The sequence below is a fragment of the Musa acuminata genome, chromosome BXJ3-10 (assembly GCF_036884655.1).
Source record: "Musa acuminata AAA Group cultivar baxijiao chromosome BXJ3-10, Cavendish_Baxijiao_AAA, whole genome shotgun sequence".
NCBI lineage: Eukaryota > Viridiplantae > Streptophyta > Magnoliopsida > Zingiberales > Musaceae > Musa > Musa acuminata.
The window spans coordinates 30513717-30532429 of NC_088358.1; the positions used below are offsets into that span (position 1 = coordinate 30513717).

The following is an 18713-nucleotide window of genomic DNA, read 5'->3' on the forward strand; positions in this document are numbered from 1 at the left end:
CAGACGGGGGAAGGTGGAGGGAGGGGACAAGGAGAGAGACAGAGGGGAAGGGATGATGAAGAGGGGGTGAAAGGAAGGGGTGGGAGAGGGAGATGGAGAAGGTGACGGATGGAAAGGTTGAGAAGAAGGTAAACGAGGGAGGGGGAGGAGGAGTGCAAGAGAGGGAGATGAGGGGGAGGAGAAGGGATACATCATTTACTGGTGCCGCCGCACAGGACAATAATTTAGTAATAAGAGAGTGAGACAAGAAAAAAAAATAAAACACTCGGTAATAGCTGCCAGATTTTAACCAAATACAAACACCGGTATATGCCAGGCCTTAGGTAATAAATATGAAAATCTAAGACCACCCAAAGACGAAGTCCAGCACATAAACGAGAACCAGCGAGAGCGGATACAACAAGAAGGCAACAAAGCACGTCCACAGGGGGAATGTGGTACGTAGGCTGGTGAAGATGCCCATCACAATGCAAACAACGAGAATGACCAGCACCTCAGCCGAGAAGTCCCACGTCAAGTGTCTCACGTAGACGAGGGACAGAAACACGGCCAGACAGAGAACGTTGTTCATCGTCGCCCCACCATATATCTGCAGCATTTGAGAGCACACATCAGTAGATTTAGTTGACAAAAGTTCCTAGTAGAATACAGCTTGGAAGACAAACCTCGGAAAATGTGAGTGAGGCAGTTCTTTGCTTCTTGCGGCTGGCAAAAATAATTGCTGAGACAGCCTCGCTAGAGTTGGTCGCCAATGGCATGGCAATGAAAGATATGAAAAAGGAAGGTATCTTTGTAGCACTTGAGAAATTATCAACAGCATCTACAAGAGGATCTGCGAAAACAGCTGCAATAAAAGTTCCAAGAACCAAAAGCAGAATTGCTTTAAAGCATATCCATGCTGGACTTTCAGTACCATCCGCAGCTTCCTCACTCTGATCATGAAGCATATTGTGTTCATTCCTTGCTTTCTGCATGATATAAAAGACTTTTGTAACTTAATGCCTCCACCAAGTAGCGCATTGTCAAAAAATGAACTTACCACGTGGAAATGATGCAACTTCTGTGAGTAAGAACCAGAAAATGCGACAGACCGGTATGCCTCATCAATCCATTTCGAGATACCCTCAATAAACTCTTCTTCTTGAATATTGTCATCACGTGATGTATCAAACTCATTCATCACTTTATCGACAGCGCCGTCCTTATCCAAATCTATTTCACCCATCTTAAGTCCTATGATAAGTGCTCTCAACTCAGAACGTGATATTGATTGATTTTTATCCAGATCTACTTTATGGAACAGCCTGCATAAAAACATATTGAAATGATAGCTCAAAGATGTAGAGATCTTTGGAAATGTGACAAATGCTAGATAAAAGAACTAACTTCTTGATGACATGTAAATTCGGCTTTCCATTGTCATCCATCAGATGTCCAAGGGATTGCGTATGAACATGTTTTAGAATTCCTGACATCACAAGCCTATGCTTAGCAAACTCCAGTCTTCTCCTCTGAATCCATGGCTGCAAGACCTGGTCCATTGAGATGGATGCATAGAGTAGTAAACAATATCGATCAGCCAGGTTTCATAATTAGTTATGAAAATAACATGTCATAATTATGAGGCCTTGGCTAATTATGATACTCAACCCCATTAATTATGAGGCCTTGGCTAATAACATAAGACTGATACTAAGATATAAAAAAACTAATTAGATTTGAATTAACATGTCATCAACCATAACAAATTACCTGATACAAGCAGTAAGACAGCAAAAGTGCAATTGCAACAATGAGTGCAACCAAGACTGCTAAACGTTGTCCGGAAGGAAACTTGAAAATTCTTGGTAGTTGCACAATAATAAATGGAACAACAGATATAGCCATGATCCTTGCAGCATAGCTCGTTTGAACATCAGTAGAAATACCAGATGCTTCAAAGATTAAAAAAAAATTACATAATCACAGTTCAACCAGATAAATAAAACAATAATCTCGTACTAGTTTGAGGAACTAGAATATGCAAGATTATTACATACATTTCCTTTGACAAATGTGTAAGAACAATCTATATAGTTACTATATCACCACTAAAGGATTATATCCAGCAATGACCACTAAATAATTCGAAACAGATTAAACAGTCTAATCTTAAATTCACTGCTTTGTCCACATTCAACAGATGTAATTAACTGGATCTATAACTAGCAAAAGTCGATGACATTATCATCATGCACAATCTAGTATTACTTCATCCAAGCAATTAACATGCGATTAAAATTCAAAATCTACCATAAAAAGAGAAACTCGATTTTTGATTGATCAAGATGATTTCTTTTCCTTTTCAACCTTTCCAAATTGAGATCATAATTGTGATTATGACTTTCATTGAGAATTTTCTGCCTGTTCTAGCACCAGGATCAAAACCACCATACACCATGTGATCAAGCTGATTTCTTGCAATTGCAAAACCTCAATCCAGTCATTCGAGGAATCTTACAGCCATGACGTCCATGACAAACTCCATCCTGGACTGCATCCTAAAACCTCTTGTTACAGAACAATTTTTTAGATGATATACTCCAACAGACAACCACGCAGCCCTTCAAGTAAGCACTAGTTCGCACACAGCTTTCTAAGTTTTTAAGTAGCTCTCCCATATAGAATATAAAAGGAGAGAACAATACAAGGTTGGGCTAAAACAAACATGGAAGCTAAATTGAAATTTGCAGGTTGCTTGTTTAAGCTCTAATAGAGGCAATAGATCTATCATTCTCCAAATTCTAATCAGCTCTTGACTTCATCATAGTCTCACTAACTAAAACCATGCTGATTAATAAACCCAAAGTATTGGCCCAATGTAGCTGGCCAATAAAAATGGGGCTAAGGCCATGGAATATTTTCTAGAATAGCATATTCTGAGCAGAAAAATAAGCAGAATGAAGTGTGTGTGTGTGTGTGTAGCATATGGTAGAACTAAGGGTAGGAATTTTTCACAGAGCAAAATGAAGAGAAAGTTGCACAAAAACTAACAAGCAACTCTGCAGAAAACTCTGAAAGGGGCATATCAAATAGACTGGAACCAAAGCAAATATATGCTTATAGCAGATCTTATAATTATTTCACGGAGAAAAATAGAAAAGAAAGTTCTGCAATCTGTACAAACACTTGAATAATTCTGCAAAAAGTTCAAGAAGGTGCATACCAAACAGACTGAAACCTCTGGTATCTTGTAAATCTACCGAAGTAGAACTATCAGAAAGATCGCATTTCCCAACAACAACACAAGAACCCCAGAGTAAGGTTAAAAGCATCACAGTTGATCCAGCAAGCAAACCCATTCCAATCAAGACTTGACTTTGAGCGGTTTCTTTGCTCCCAGATAGACCAGATACTGCAAAATTTGTTACGTAAATGATCAGCAAAAGTTCATCAACTGCAAGTCTTTCGAGATTCTATTAAATGACTTAAATTTTGAGCAGTTTCTTTGCTCCCAGATAGACCAAGTACTGCAAATTTCATTGTGTAAAGTATGTATCAGCAAAAACACATCAACTATAATTCATTCAAGAGTCTATTGAACAAAGTACTATTCTCTAAATTACCTAGATTTGATACAGGACATAGATTTGGCTTAGTTATAAATTACCATCTCATGACACACATTTTGTACTTAAGAAAAAGCATGAGTTCTTGTCCAAAACTTAGTTTTGATGGTCCACGTCCACCTCGTAACACAAGGTATTATCACAATTCACCAGACAAAAGAGAGACATCCAAATGCACTGTTACAGTAGCAAAATTCATCCATCTTAATATCAACCAAACAACCAGTTTGTACCTGTCACGATCCAGTGTGACGGGTCATCTGTGATGGGATAACTGATTCGTGAAGTTATTGAGCCTGAACCACCGACTCAGAATGGTAGGCACAAGTTTCTAATGTGAGACTAAATTAGGAAGCATAAGCTTCCAATGTGGGACTAAATTAGGGTCCTACATTCCCCTCTGCTTAAGGGCTTGATGTCCTTGTCAAGACTTAGCGTATCCGAAAACTAAACTCTAGCATGGTGTATGTAAGACCTAATAGTGGTTCCATAATGTAATCCGCCCTCTGACGCCATCAACGGATAGTTCATTCCTACTCGGGCCTCTTTCCATGCTCCAATACTATGTTTGCTTCGATACCAACTCCCACAACCACTGACCCAAGATACTTAAATTAGGTTAACACTATCAGTCTCTTATAAATCAATCTAAATCTTAGCACACTTCGACTAAATTGGGGTGTTATAGTAACCTTGCTAGAAAGTAGAAATATACATGCATGTAACTTCCCCTTAATATGTATCACTTATGCATGCTAACATGATCATTATTAGCGCATCCAATCATCATTGTTTATTGTATCTCAAACATTAATACATGGATTACCTAGACATTAGTAAAGCCACCAAAGCGCTCATATCACTCTGGCACCCATTAGAGGAAAATATTGGTGCTAGAAGTTTTAGAGAATTATACTGCATTTCCATTGGAGGATCAACATAAGTTCAATCGAACGTTGGTAAACAGATTTGATGATGTATCATAAGTTAAACTAAAACTAGATAAGTAGATCTATGTCACATGATCCACATGCATGATCATGTAGGGCCACAAATATAAGCACCTCTCTTGAAGGGGCATGGCACCAATCATAAATGAAGCCTTCAATAATACAAAATCTTTTGAGCAATAGATGATTCTTATGAAGCAGTTTGTCAAGGTTCAAAAATGACAAACCAATCATTACAAGAAGAAACACTAAACCAATCAATTAATTCATTTGCCAATGTGGCCTTTGATGTATCAGCAGCAAAGTCTAACACTTAGACCGCTCCTTCAAATTAGGTGAGTCAAAGATGTGCAAATTCCAACAGTCCTATCACAGTTCTGATATGTTAGTTTCAAACTTCAGAATTTTGGCCAAAGTATGCATAATGTTTAAAAAAGATGATACAGAGATGAAAATGTCAAAAGACTACATGAAATATTGCACATAGCTCAGAAGAAACTGAAGCTTTAGACCTCAGAATAATAGTAACAGTGACAATATATTTTAGAAAAGGAAAAATATGAATTGAAGCACTTCAAATATTGCATTAACAACAACACATGTTTCATTGGCATGAAACGTTTTGGAACAACAAAAAGTTCTGCTGAGAAGATATGTGAACATTGACATGTTTTTCACTTTTATTTTACTCTGGAGACACAAGCAATGTACAAACTCAGGATAAGGAACCAATGTGTTAATTCTTGATATTAGTCTATACATATCGATTTTTACCGATCCAACCAAGTATCGGCATCAAAACAAATAGGTCGATACTAATACAATATGAGTGACTTTTATTTTTTGTTGTTAAATTCGGTGATACTAGGTGGAACAAGTTGGTATACTGCCAGTGTACTGGTTGGATAGTTCGCCGAAACCAATATTAAAACCAAATATTTAAATCCATGGGTAGAACCACAAATTGATTGCATTAAGTCCCTTATTTCTACAGCCAGATGATGGAGATGTTCACTAAAAAAAAAAAAAGCTCCAAAGGACTCAATCTTAAGGCAGTTCAAGCACTAGAATGAGCAACGAGCAAATTAACCAAGCAAAAGCAAGAAATAAAATTTAAAGCAATTCAATTCTTTTCACAGTGAATTCAGCAAAAGACAACTAAAAACTTATATAGAACCTATGACTATAAGAATTCATGAAGTTCCAGATCTTTCCAAGATTTTGAGATGAAACTTGAGCCAAGATTTTAAGCTTTTCTATGTTCTGAACACAACATGGTAAACTTGGCTACATTGGCACTCACGTTACACAGTGTACATAAAACAGTGGACTTGTTCTTTCCATCGCTGACTCTATAAGCAATCTTCACATGTCATCTACGATAAACATCAACCTGAGTCTATGCTTGGCACCATCATATACGGCTAAAATAATTATGGTCCATTATGCTAACAACAGAATCGATCACATAATTGATGACAGTTTTTATTCTCCATATACTGATCTTGATGTTCTACACATCACCATGAAAATGATTGACAAGATATTTGACCAATAAACCGGTGTGGTGTGCCTAAACTAGCTGGCTTTTGGGTTCCTTCTCGCCAGATCAAATTATCGAACCAAACATTTAACACGAGAATATATCTACAACTAAAACCCATATCAAACGTCAAGTTTCTTTGACGTGAAACACAGTTACAGAATATTATATGCAAATTAGATGATCACCCTTCAGATACTTGTGCCAATACCTCGATAACAACGCACCACTAAATAATTTGGGGAACGATATAATTTCGTAAGGGTCTTTCGCTTTAGAGGAAAGGTAGCTTGCTCTGGTAGCCCTAACTCCCTCACCAATCCGACACCTACTTTGTAGCCAACAGTGTTGGAGGATTTTTTTCCACTTTTCTATTTGACAGTTCCATTTCTTTCTGTCGGCGTAAGGGATGTGTTCGCCTCCATCACCCCTTGACATTCTCGAGGACAGAAGGAGAAGGTCTGGCCATATCTGGGTGGATTCTTGATCGTCCCTGCGGGATATGGTGGGAGTACGCCTCACGATTCTGCTAGCATATTTCTGATTCCTCCTAAGCTACTTTTGGTTTGATTAGTTTCTTGGTGGCAATCTCGCACACAACATAAAGGATTCGAACACTAAATTATAAATGTTTTGTCATCACGATAACAACGACCAAGAGAAATCAAGAAACAGAAAAAGGAACCCGCCCACCGCAAGATCGAAGCCAACGAATTCAGACCACTGATATCAAGCGAAGCGAGAAGCAGATCTGTTTTATCTTGACGAGAACCCGAGCTGTGGCAGAGAGATCGGCGACCAAAATCAATAAAGAGAAAAGAAAGACCTACCAAGAATAAGCATGGCGTCGGGGAGAGCCCCAAGAATCGGGAGGAAGAGACCGCCCACGATCCCAGGGCCCAAGATCTGGAGCAGCAGCTCGCTCCCGGACGAGAGGTACGTCGCCGCCTTAAACATCAAGAACCCGTACACCAACACGAGGAACAAGTTTCCGACGACCGTGGTGGTGCAAGGAAGGAACCCGTACGTGGGCTCACACGACTCCGTGGCGCTCCCCCGAGGGAGGACAAGAAAAGGGCGATACTCGTAAGCCGCGTCGGTGCGGCCAGAGAATCCGTCGGAGATGGGCAGATCGAACGCTTCTTCCTCTGCCAGCGGCGATATAGGGCGGCCATCGGCGCATCGGCCGGCGATGAGGAGGAGAAGGGAGGGGAAGATGAAGGCGAGGAGGAGAGGGAGAGGAAAGGTAACAGGCTTTCGCGCCATCTGGCCCTCGAGAACGAACAAAAGAAGGTGCACACGATAGATGCAAGAAAGAGACGGCTATTAGTAAACGAGAATATCTTTTGCGAATAAGTCCATGACGTGTCAATAATTAGTTTCCATGTATCGATCAATTCGTTCGAACCGATGACCCAATCCCAATGTGTTTGAGCTCAAGCCGAACATATTTCAAATTTGAAGCGTTTACATTTCAAACCACTTTAATCTGACACTGTAAAGTGCGATGTGATCGAGATGTTTGCTATATCTTTTCGTAGTGTCACTGCAAATTATGTCGGTGGGAGATGACTGCAGAGGCACATCGTTTTCTGTCACCCGTGCATGACGGGGTTGATACATACGTCGATGGGACACAGATGAGATGCATCATCGTGATACGTAGAGCGACCTCTGCTTGGAGCACTGAGCGTCCGGTCTCGTCACAACCTCGAGCATTTTGGCCATCGGACAGCTCTGTCGATTGATTTTGTATATATTCGCATGCAGCTAATGTCCGCCATTAAAGGCGACTCTATGGACGAAGAATCATCAATTACTTCTTACCATCAACTGTTTCTGGATAAAGGATATTCTCCTTAAAGAAGAAGAGTCCACGTTGTCTCCTTTGGCGACCCACGTGGGAAGAGTTCGTAGTTGCCATGGGCCGAGCCGACGTGCATCCAGTTAAGCCCAAGCAAATGATCCATGGGCACTTGATCAGCCGCAGACACGTGGAAATCATAAGAGAACTGGTGGCGCCTCCCCCACCACCAGTAGCCACAGTCCTTCGCCCACGCCGCTCCACGCTGGTCTGTCAGTGTGTCGTCTTCCACTCTCTCTTTCTCTTTCCCCTCTGCTTTCGGTGTTCTATGTCGCCACCCCAGCAACGGCCAATTCCCCAGCCTCCTCCTCCGCCTCCTCGCTGTTGCTCCAACGGTCACATAACATCCGCTTCGAGATATCCTTCTCTCTCGTACGCATGCATATACGTACAGATATATTTCTTTACTTCCAACAAAGGAAACCGCCTGCTTTATTTAACGCTCTCGGCTCTCGGAGCCCCCTTTCCACTTTCAAAAGCAGCTCAGACCATCGACTTTTTAGCGGATAGCAGCTGTGACAGTCACTAATAACGCTTCTCTTCGTTCCTCTTCGCCCGCAATTAATGGCAAATGCGTCCTTCTTTCTTCTTATTCTCCTTATTTGGTCTCCACGGGGCGATGGTCTGAGGGAGCAGGCGAAGGACGCGGTGGCCACCGGTGGGGAGCTGTGGTGCGTGGCGAAGAACAACGCGGAGGACGCGGCGTTGCAGTCGGCGCTGGACTGGGCTTGCGGGCCCGGCGGGGCCGACTGCCGCCCCATCCAGCAGGGCGGCGCCTGCTACCAGCCCGAGGACATGCAGTCCCACGCCTCCTTCGCCTTCAACGACTACTTCCTCCGCAATGGCCTCGCCGCCTCCGCCTGCGATTTCTCGGGCACCGCCGCTCTCACCTCCCTCAACCCCAGTACGTATGCCGTTAAAAGGAACATGTTTCCATTTCGTCCATCTTCTTTAGACTATTGACCTTAACGTGCGGTCCGTCCTTGTTCTTTCTTGATCTCGACAACAGGTCAGGGTAGCTGCGTCTTTCCTTCAAGGTTGGTACTCTTGTCTGCTAATATCCGCAACATTTTTCTCTGAGAAAGAGGGGAAAAGGAAAGCTGCGATCTTGGTTTTGGGCAATCCTGTTCGAAGACACTGTTTCTGTTTACCTCTTTAGAATCGAAGCATCATTGTTGTTTCTGATCTTGAAACTTTCGGTGAAAACGATGGTTCCCAACCCCACTTTAATGAAGAAATCGGCTCGGCTGGACACGATGCACTTTTAGTGCCGGAGATAAAAGGCTTCTTCTTTCCATTTTTGCAGCTCATCATCAAGAAATGGGAGCTTCAGTGGATCGGCGACATCCAGCTTAGGGCCAGCAGCGGCCGACATGAGCGGAGTTTCTCCTCTGCGGCTGAGAACATGGAGTCTGGCGTCGACAGTAGTGAGCCTGGCTTTAGCTACTGCCGGTGGCATGGTCCTCTGGTAGTGCAACCTGTGCGAGATTAAATGGAGTCGGGCGACGTGTTGCTGGCGGAACGGTTGCGCAGACGGGGGCAGTGATTTGTATGTCAATGACGCTGTTGAGTGTATAGACTATTTCCAAGCCATTTCATGCGCTCTGCTTTCCTTCCTGATTCGCTTAGCTGTAACGATAGAGAATGTGATGGAGTATGTCGTTTACTTGAGGTATCGATTTGATTGATGATGGCACTGAAGGCTGCCCATGAGATCAATCACCCTTGACATCAAGTTGATGAAGGTGTACCATGATATGCCTTTTAATATACGTTTTCTAATATTATCAGATGATCACGGATCAATAGTGTTCTACAACCCATCCTTGTCACGTCTGCACACTATAGTATCAAGAAATGCATGTGTGAGATCTAGAAGCATGGCCTACATCCATGTCCAACATGAATTCCCAAGGGGCTTAGACCTGAATCCGATCCCGCAATTGATGTCACAACAAGTGCACTTGCTTTATGAAATTATATATGAAGCGAAAAATAAACGAGATTTCATGAACAGACTCTATTCAACGGGTGCCACAATAGTACTCTCTCTTCACACACACACACACACACACACACACATATATATATTCTTTCCCATCGAGGACCGGCACGGACGCCAAAATGCCGCTTGCAGTACGGAGCGTTCAACAGCTGCTCCGTCCTTGCCCCTTCTCCACAGCCCTAATGCCCTTCGTCCGCCCTTGCCACGATCACAGAGTCGCCTTCAGCAGCGCGACCATCTTATCTGCCAGCGGCCAGCCGCGCCCGTGGACCGGCCTCCAGTCTTGGCGCGAGGCCCCGGCCAACGAGGACCGCGTCTGGGGACCCCACGGCCCGTCGCCTCCCCCGACCCTCCCTCTCGAACCGGATCTCACCACCATGACCGCCGCCTCGCTCGCCGAGTGCGCCGCCTTGGTCCTCTCCTCCTCCGACCCCCTCGCAAAGTCCACCCTCTCCCACCTGGCCTACACACGGTGGTGCCGCCGCGAGATCCTCGTCGGCACAGCCTCGCCCCCCCATCGTCCAGCCCGACCCGATAGGCCCCTCCTGGTATGCGCAGTCCTAGTATGCGCTACTTATTTTAGGATGCGGTATTTCGTCGAACGGATTTCGTGCTCGGATTTGTAGGTACCACCGAAAGAGGTGCCCTCGCACAAAAGTTCGGGATTGCCTCTCAATGCTTATATGCTCCATAATTTGGCTCACGTGGAGCTGAACGCCATAGACCTGGCATGGGACACTGTGGTTCGCTTCTCACATTTGAGGGACGAGCTCGGTGACGAGTTCTTCGCGGACTTTGCTCGCGTGGCCGACGACGAGAGCCGACATTTTGCTTGGTGCTCTCAGAGGCTCAATGAGCTCGGCTTCAGGTATCGACTAACTCATCAACTATCTTGATCAAGATACATTTTGCGAGTGGTACCTGTTCGATTGATCCTAGCGAAGACAACATAATCACACACAGGATCTGGATTTTCCTTTTGCAGTTCCTGATGATTTTCTTTTCCACTGCTTTATCACCTGTATGATTTTATTGTATTCTGATATAATCTGAATTCATGAACAAAATATCATTCCTTTTTAGTTTAACTTCATTGTAAAGGATAAAGAATAGAGTGCATGTAGATTAGGTAGGATGGAGAGTGCAATAGTGCGTTTGAATTCATTCTCTAAACACTATGACCATCTTATTCTTAGTAAATCATCTTACTCGTCTGTAGATGATATATAGATGAGATGAGTTCAACCATAGCATACATGTGAATTTTGGAAATATGTGCTTAACTGCATACTCTACTGTAAATCATCTTACTGTTGAACGATATGGGTATACTTTTTGTGTGCTTTTTGTACCATACAACTAATTTTTTAATACACTTGAGAAGCAAAAGTACTTGAGGGAACTGACCTCATGAAGCTTTTCATTACTTGTTTTAGAATCATGATGATGTAGATTGCTGTAAAAAATGTATTTAAAGTAGAAGTGGATTGTTACGTATCAAATAAATGCCGAAAGAGTCAAAGATAGCTATTTGAAAACTTAGTCGATGTACAATAATGATGTATCTGAAAACATAGCGCTTCTGTTGTTAATTAACTACGACAAGAAGCAAATTCAGTATGCACACAACTTATAGGAAAACCAGTGAACTATGGCACTAAATTTTGGCAGGAAAACCCGCCTTCTGATTCTTTGAGCCTGTGATTTCTTTTCCTTCGATCCATCCTGCAATTTGCTCTTATATCCTGTTGTTTGGTTCATCCAATAACTTCTTTAGTCTTTTGATATGTTATAAATTGTTAAGATTCAGGAGGGCACCCCACCAAACAATCTTTCTTCATGTACAACAGATATTTTGATGCTTTAATTTTGTAGTTGCCAAATTAATAAGATTTGTGTGCTACTTACTATCAATATCAACAGATATGGGGACATGCCTGCCCACAATTTTTTGTGGAGGGAGTGTGAGAAATCCTCTGAAGATGTTGCTGCTCGCTTGGCAGTAATTCCACTAGTTCAGGTGTTTCCAGGTTTCTGATGTTGGGAATATATCTTTCACTTTGTAGGAGTGTCCAAATTTTGGGTGTGGCAGGCTTTCCCTTTTGCTTTTTATTTAGTCTTCATGAGAACTTGCTTTGATCCATGTTCCTCTAATGACTTGAGAGGCAAATTCATTATTTCATTTAACGACTGATCCGGAGTAAAACACATTTCAGGAAGCTAGAGGTCTAGATGCTGGACCAAGGCTTGCCCAGAAGTTGGTCGGTTTCGGAGATCACAGGACATCACACATAGTGGCTAAGATTGCCGAGGAAGAACTGGCACATGTTGCGGTTGGATTGTACTGGTTTCTCCAAGTTTGCAAGAAAATGGGCCGTATTCCTCGTGCTATTTTTAAGGGTAACTAAAAGCTTCTTTGTCAACTGGCAGCGACACTAGTGTCTATAATGAACCTACTTTAAGATTATTATTTTTATTTCTAAGTTGTTTTCTGCTGACTTATTTGGCACCCTAAAGACTTGTTGGAGGAGTACGGTGTGGAGTTGAAAGGTCCATTCAATTATGCAGCTCGTGATGAAGCTGGCATTCCTCGTGATTGGTTGGATATATCTATCTTTCTTATGTAGAATTTGAAGTTTACTTTTGTGAGTTGTATTATCGAAACCAATCCTGTTCCAGGTATGATGGTGCATCTGAACAGGAGGCAAAGAGTGAATTTTCAGAGGCAAGACAATTCGACAGAACCTCTTGTACTTGTATGCTTCAATTATGTGCATAAATAACAATGTCGCTCTTGTTTGCAGGTGCATGATAGGCTGGCTTGCATCGTAGCTATGGAGAGAGAGAATTCAGAATCGAACAGCTAATCTCTTTGCCATTAATTGTCCTGTGCAGTGATGAATTAGGGTACAACCAGTCAAGTTGCTGCCCTCCTGACTGATTGGGTGACAGGTTATTATTCCTTCAGCAACTACTGGCCCGTATTTAGTTTTGCTTTGACCTCGTGATAGGTTGTTTTTTTTTACCCTGAATGACTTAGTTTTTGAGTTCTTCTGACATTGCAAGCACCACAGCATTCAAGCACAAGATAACTGATTGTTGTATTCATGGTAGAAATGTTTACGAAGCAGAGAAAAAAAGGGAAACACTTTTCTTCTTCTGTCTTGTAGATTTTAAATAGTGCATGCATTTAGAAATATAAACAACCAACATTTTCTTTTTTGCAATGATCGTCACTCATAATCAGCATCTCTCTACCATTTTTACCCTGCACCGCATATCCTCTTTAATGGTCTCTTTTGTCATTCATCGTCCTTGTTATGCAGTCTCTTCATTTTAATTTTTATGCACGAGAATAGAGAATCAAATCGAATGGTAGATCGCCTGAGCTTTCTCCGTCCAGCTGTATAGAAAAGGACCCCTCCATTATTTTTCTCCTTTCCATCTGCACAACTCCTCCGGTGACATGAACCTAACAGCAGGACTCAACAATTACTTCTTCGCAGCGAATTTGGGATTCCAACTCCACCTTGGGATCTCGCCAAACCCAAATTTGAGCTCGTCTTTCTAAATAAAGTCACGGTCATGTGCTGCCATGTCTCGATGGTGGTTAGGTACAGCCAACCAAAACACTTAATGCAGTCATCACTTATCCACCGAACACAGCCAAATATGCCGACTCCGCCCAGAACAAGTCAAGAAACCAAAACACATGCCCACTTGTGGGAAACTTTTCTTTTGTATGGCTTCTACTTTCTTCCAGAAATAAATTTAAAAGAAAAACGTGAAGATTAATGTGACGTTTATACATATATATATATATATATATATATATATATATTTATTTATTTATTTATTTATTTGTAATTGGGTGATCATGTGATACCAGGTCATAATGGTTCGGTAAAGACAGTCGCCGGCTATCGGACATGACGCCTCGAGGGGGAAGAAAATAGAAATCAAGCGAAGTAGGCAATAATATAAGACAGAGGAGGAGCTGTGTGAGCGAGAGAGAGAGAGCGAAAGACTTGTCAACGCATGCTTTCCCCTCCCTCCTCCTACGACCAGCGATGAAGCTCTCGATCGTCCTTCTCTTGTTCCTCATCTCCTCCTTCCACCTCTCCTTATCCCAGCGCTACAATGCCTTGTTCAACTTCGGCGACTCGCTCTCCGACACCGGCAACGTCGTCATCGCCGGTCTCCCCTACGGCATGACCTACTTTGGCCACCACACCGGCCGCTGCTCCGACGGCCGCCTCGTCATCGACTTTATCGGTACGCATCACTCCCTCCGCCCTTTCCGCAATTTGTGGGTACTCGTTCGTTCGACGAGTGTCTCTTCTCAATCGACGATCTGGTTGTCGCAGCCGAGGGGATCGGGCTGCCGCATCTGCTGCCCAACACCGCCACGAACGCCAGCTTCCACCAGGGCGCCAACTTCGCCTTCATCGCGGCCCCGGCTCTACCGTTTGACTTCTTCCACCAGCGAGGCCTCAGCAAGGGCCTCTGGGTGAACGCCTCCGTCCACGAACAGGTGGATCGATTCGAGAAGCTGCTTCCTTCCATCTGCGGCGCGCCGCAAGGTCGCAACCGACGCGATTGCCTCTTCCCCCCAATTCCATCGTCATCAACATCCATAAAGTCGTTTCTCTTGGATGCAGAGTGCAAGGACTTCCTGAGCAAATCCCTTCTCGTCGTCGGCGAATTCGGCGGGAACGATTACAACACCGGGATCTTCGGCGGCCGGTCCATAATAGAAGTGAGCACCTTCGCGCCCCACGTCACCCAGGCCGTCGCCGAGGGCGTCGAAGTAAGTCCAGAAAGACATCTACTTCACCTTGAATTGCAATGGATCTAAAAGATTCGTATGGTGAAATTGATGAGCGCCGTCGGTATGGACAGAGATTGATCGGCCTCGGTGCTGTGGATCTCATCGTGCCGTCGGTGCTGCCGGTCGGCTGCTTCCCGCTGTACCTGACGCTCTACAACTCCTCCAATCCGGAAGACTACGGCCCCAAGACCGGGTGCGCGAGGAAGTTCAACGCCTTGTCGTGGTACCACAACACTCTTCTCCGCCGGCAGATTCATAGGCTCCGGCAGAAATTCCCAGCCGTTTCCATCCGGTACGCCGACTACTACGCTCAGGGCTTCGACTTCGCCATCAATCCTCTCAAATACGGTGAGTCTCCTGCTCTTCTCGAGTAAATGCTTCCGTCGTCATATATGATTATGTTCGTCTTCTGACCCAAGAAGTAATCATAGGATCATAATTTTGTGCTGATTGCAAGTGCTTCAGTAGATAGATCGTTTCTCTCGGTTTTGATCCAACCGGTGACTCTGTCTTGCTCCCCACCGCCCCTAAGATGTTCGATCATATGTCTAGCCGAAATAGGAGGTTTTAATTCGCTGGACAAGATGGTGGCTGTCTTGTGAATCATTTTCAATTGGAGGTCAATAATAGGTTAGGTCGGACTCCCCCTCCACCGTTGTGCTACATGACTTCACCGAGCCACGTACCGTGTACGGTATACCGTGGTCCACATGGGGTTAAAGGATCCTCTACAATTATTGGACGCATCTATGTAATGATCGGACCACTCACATCAAGATGGAATTGTGGTTGTGTCGGTAGGACGGGTCCGATATGAGACGATTGGAGGTTTTCGATTAGAGACTTAGTTGGAGAGGATCCATAGTTGTGGTCATAAGCCCATAGGCGGCAGGCAGTTCATTGGACGATCCCCATGTTGCCAGAACGTGCACGGAACCTGTGATTTGAACAGGCCCACAACGCTTGCTACCTCTTGTCTGCTCTGGCCGGCAAAATAGCCGACGCATCCGTTTGCTGACCATAAATAAGTTACTCGTTTTCATATTAGGAGTGGCAGGGAAGGTGTTGTTGGATCAGTTGTCGCCCTCCCATTAAGATGGTTTACATCTACGTTATTGATTGCCACATCTCTTTTTTGTATTGCATTGCTGGAAAACACCAAGTGTCATACAATAATGGTCACATGGGAATGCGGCCACCTTTAATTAACCATCGCTGGAGGTGAATTAAATAAGGAATACGGGCACCGCAATTAGTACGCCGGTATCGTTTGACGGAACATACATAATGTGCTGAAGATTCTTTGCGAGGGAACATGAATGGTCCACAACACAGTATGGTAACAGTCGCAATACCATTCATTAGAATGTGACTCATTACCAAGAAAAGCTACGTGGTGACAGGGGTGGCGCTCGACAATGGGAATCAGATTCGTAGCCACAAAAAGTAGTAGTTTCAAGACAAAAGATAAAGAGCCCCATTTTTCATCCTTTACTAATGTGTGTGATCTTAAATTTCATGTGTTATCTTTGCTTTTTAATTTTTTTAAATATTTTAATCACATATAAAGTATAGGTTTCTAAATGTGCTAACCGGAGACGGGTTTGGGCCTTCTTCGTGTGGTGTGTGTGATCCGCAGGATTCAAAGATGGAGCCTTGAGAACTTGTTGCGGGGCCCCCGGAATGAGCAAATACAACTTCAACCTGCACGCCAAGTGCGACCAGAATGGGTCGACCGTGTGCCCAGATCCCGCGACTCACGTGAGTTGGGACGGAATCCACATGACGGAAGCCGCCCACAACATCATCGCCCGAGGTTGGCTGCACGGCCCCTACGTCGACCCACCCATTCTGAGCTCCAGCAACAGTTGAGACACACCCATCCCCATCCAAGATTGAAGCAGAAGAAGCGGAGGAAGACAGACAGAGACACCCGTGCTTGAAATTTATTTTGTTCCCGTCGAGGTCTATGGAACACTCTGCTCCATTCTTTGGTTATCAAAGATTAGCGAGTTGTATGATGACCACAGATGTTTGTTTAGAAATCACAATTGATGAAGCGAGAAAAGAAAAAAAAGAAGAAAAACCCAGTAATGTCGCCTTTTGCTTAATTCGATGTGGTCCATTGTTGTCGTGTTTTCGGCTTTGTCCGGCGGACGTGCGATCGATGGGGTGAAAGGTTCCTCTGAGCTTCTCGGTGTGAGAACATAGAATGGAGCGCATCATTTTTTCCTCATGTAAATCCGTCTCCTTCGTTACACAAGTCGATCGTCACAACAACAAACTCCTTCCTCCTCTGCATGCGACCAAGGAGATTCTTCTCATCGAGCGTTGCAGGAAGATGATACGGTCCAGACAAAAAATTCTTAAAAGGCCCAGTCCATGACGTGATCGAGGCCAAGCCCACAAATTCTAGTAATGGAGATTCACATGTTGGCCACGCTCTGGAAGTGAAGCGGAGGCACAAAAGGACGACAAGTATAGACAGGTGCAGACCGACCGTATTCTCTTTTCTCATTTCATGGTGATTGCTAATTGCACTACTCTGACGGATGGAATGGAAAGCGCCACGGCAAATGCTTTTCGTTCGTGTTTCTCCATCACACTAACAGCAGCAATCGAACTACTTTTGCATCACCAAACAAATCAACATATTCCGCATGAAAAAAAAAAAGAGAGAATAAAAGACAAGAAAAACTCCATCACGATGGCTTGATAGGACAGGAAGTATCATCATCGCAGAAGCAACCATTTTGCTGGTGGTCTCCCCCCGCCCCCATCTCCTCCTGCCCTTTAATCGACAAGATCTTCCCTTTCCACGGCCCCCACCTCAGACGATCACACTCTTAGCGTGACTGCGGAAAGCCCAAATCGGCTCCCCACCGAGTGCGTCCGCTCGGTAAGCCACATGTACGTCCATAATTAGTGGCATCAGCTCCCTTCCTCTCGGAGTCATCATTATCCTCATGAACGGCATCTTCTTCATCCTTGTGCTCCAAGTAAAGCCCACCGCCGATTTGACTCCAGATCACGAGGACCTCTCTAGCTTTGCTTTGCCGGGGACCGAGCGGTGGTGCCAACCTCCCGCCGGAACCTTCTCCGTATTCCATGATGCCATCATCGACTTTAAACGGTACTTTACCTAATGGATTCCGCATGCAGCAGCGAATCGAGAACTCTAGGGAAGGCAATGCGGAGAAACAGAGATATGGTTTGGTGCCCGCCGTGATCAACCGCAGCCGTTGCCGATGTTGCCTTGGACCCGAGATTACGTCGATCCGAAGATTCCTGCCCGTGAGAGAAGGGCCAGCTACCGGTGACCACAGATCCTCCCACTTCTGCCGCCATCTACAGGCGAAGTTACCACCGCTCGGTGGGACTCTTAAGACGCGCCACCATCTGCCGTTTGAAGACGTGCGTCAACGTTTGCACGACATGTGAGATCAGAAGCCGATGGATGGTACGAGAGGGCACAACACACGATCATGACATAAATCCAACCCAGTTAATATTCGATACACATGCGATACGTTTACTCCCTCTCTCTCTCTCTTCCACGCGAGGCACGAACAAAAAGGTCAGGTCGGGCGGGGTCCATTAATTAACTGATGCGGTAACGTCTCCGCTTCCGACACGGCAGCGAAGAAGCGGATGCGGTCGACCGACTCCGTCTCTAATCGGTCGTCCACCGTAACCGTGGGGCCCGGGCCCTGACGCCGTGTTCCCTGGCTCGGGCGAGCCAGCGGAGCTTCTGCATCGCTTCCGCGTACCGGTCTGACTCGAAGCAACGTGCCACATCAAGGGTGATGACAGGCCATTTGAAATGGACTTGATTCCCAGGTGGAAGCAGGCAGAGAGACACCTCCTCCTCCTCTTTGCTGCTGCTTTCGCCTTACAAAGCCTGCCGTTGCA

General features: G+C 44.5%; 4 protein-coding genes across 5 annotated transcripts; 3 read left to right on the forward strand and 1 right to left on the reverse strand.

The window, feature by feature from the left end:
- Positions 1-252: 252 nt before the first annotated feature.
- Positions 253-7416, reverse strand: LOC135651772 (sodium/calcium exchanger NCL1-like). The gene is made up of 7 exons (XM_065172190.1): positions 6932-7416; positions 3206-3394; positions 1753-1934; positions 1387-1532; positions 1040-1304; positions 666-968; positions 253-589 (listed from the first exon to the last, which is right to left on the reverse strand). Exons 1-7 carry the CDS (start codon positions 7365-7367, stop codon positions 341-343), a joined length of 1770 nt encoding a protein of 589 aa, XP_065028262.1. The 5' UTR covers positions 7368-7416; the 3' UTR covers positions 253-340.
- A 638-nt stretch (positions 7417-8054) lies between these two features.
- Positions 8055-9763, forward strand: LOC103968881 (PLASMODESMATA CALLOSE-BINDING PROTEIN 5-like). Its single transcript, XM_018819055.2, has 3 exons — positions 8055-8869; positions 8975-9002; positions 9272-9763. The coding sequence occupies exons 1-3, from the start codon at positions 8530-8532 to the stop codon at positions 9435-9437; spliced, it is 534 nt and encodes a 177-aa protein (XP_018674600.2). The 5' UTR covers positions 8055-8529; the 3' UTR covers positions 9438-9763.
- A 291-nt stretch (positions 9764-10054) lies between these two features.
- LOC103968882 (uncharacterized) lies at positions 10055-13997 on the forward strand. 2 transcript variants are annotated; one of them, XR_001976035.2, is made up of 8 exons: positions 10056-10518; positions 10597-10838; positions 11894-11990; positions 12187-12370; positions 12488-12569; positions 12650-12695; positions 12775-12922; positions 13860-13997. XR_001976035.2 is itself a non-coding variant. In XM_009383487.3 (7 exons), the coding sequence occupies exons 1-7, from the start codon at positions 10090-10092 to the stop codon at positions 12835-12837; spliced, it is 1143 nt and encodes a 380-aa protein (XP_009381762.3). In that variant the 5' UTR covers positions 10055-10089; the 3' UTR covers positions 12838-13130. The 2 variants fall into 2 exon arrangements, 1 of the variants encoding a protein (XP_009381762.3); XM_009383487.3 differs by lacking the exon at positions 13860-13997 and having other exon boundaries at positions 10055-10518; positions 12775-13130.
- Positions 13895-16912, forward strand: LOC135584710 (GDSL esterase/lipase At5g45910-like). The gene is made up of 5 exons (XM_065171561.1): positions 13895-14245; positions 14338-14553; positions 14632-14780; positions 14873-15149; positions 16441-16912. The coding sequence occupies exons 1-5, from the start codon at positions 14041-14043 to the stop codon at positions 16671-16673; spliced, it is 1080 nt and encodes a 359-aa protein (XP_065027633.1). The 5' UTR covers positions 13895-14040; the 3' UTR covers positions 16674-16912.
- The last annotated feature ends 1801 nt before the right edge of the window (positions 16913-18713 follow it).

What these genes read in the sequence shown, in the direction of transcription:
- LOC135651772 (XM_065172190.1), bottom strand. Translation starts at nt 7,367, where the DNA reads ATGGCGCGAAAGCCTGTTACCTTTCCTCTCCCTCTCCTCCTCGCCTTC. An exon ending in TGTCTTACTGCTTGTATCAG is followed by an intron (nt 1,533 to 1,752) that starts GTAATTTGTTAT and finishes TCAATGGACCAG; the next exon opens with GTCTTGCAGCCATGGATTCA. An exon ending in CCTCACTCACATTTTCCGAG is followed by an intron (nt 590 to 665) that starts GTTTGTCTTCCA and finishes CAAATGCTGCAG; the next exon opens with ATATATGGTGGGGCGACGAT.
- LOC103968881 (XM_018819055.2), top strand. Translation starts at nt 8,530, where the DNA reads ATGGCAAATGCGTCCTTCTTTCTTCTTATTCTCCTTATTTGGTCTCCA. An exon ending in TCTCACCTCCCTCAACCCCA is followed by an intron (nt 8,870 to 8,974) that starts GTACGTATGCCG and finishes TCTCGACAACAG; the next exon opens with GTCAGGGTAGCTGCGTCTTT. An exon ending in AGCTGCGTCTTTCCTTCAAG is followed by an intron (nt 9,003 to 9,271) that starts GTTGGTACTCTT and finishes CCATTTTTGCAG; the next exon opens with CTCATCATCAAGAAATGGGA.
- LOC103968882 (XM_009383487.3), top strand. Translation starts at nt 10,090, where the DNA reads ATGCCGCTTGCAGTACGGAGCGTTCAACAGCTGCTCCGTCCTTGCCCC. An exon ending in TCCTCGTGCTATTTTTAAGG is followed by an intron (nt 12,371 to 12,487) that starts GTAACTAAAAGC and finishes GGCACCCTAAAG; the next exon opens with ACTTGTTGGAGGAGTACGGT. An exon ending in GCTGGCATTCCTCGTGATTG is followed by an intron (nt 12,570 to 12,649) that starts GTTGGATATATC and finishes ATCCTGTTCCAG; the next exon opens with GTATGATGGTGCATCTGAAC.
- LOC135584710 (XM_065171561.1), top strand. Translation starts at nt 14,041, where the DNA reads ATGAAGCTCTCGATCGTCCTTCTCTTGTTCCTCATCTCCTCCTTCCAC. An exon ending in CCTCGTCATCGACTTTATCG is followed by an intron (nt 14,246 to 14,337) that starts GTACGCATCACT and finishes TGGTTGTCGCAG; the next exon opens with CCGAGGGGATCGGGCTGCCG. An exon ending in CCGTCGCCGAGGGCGTCGAA is followed by an intron (nt 14,781 to 14,872) that starts GTAAGTCCAGAA and finishes CGGTATGGACAG; the next exon opens with AGATTGATCGGCCTCGGTGC.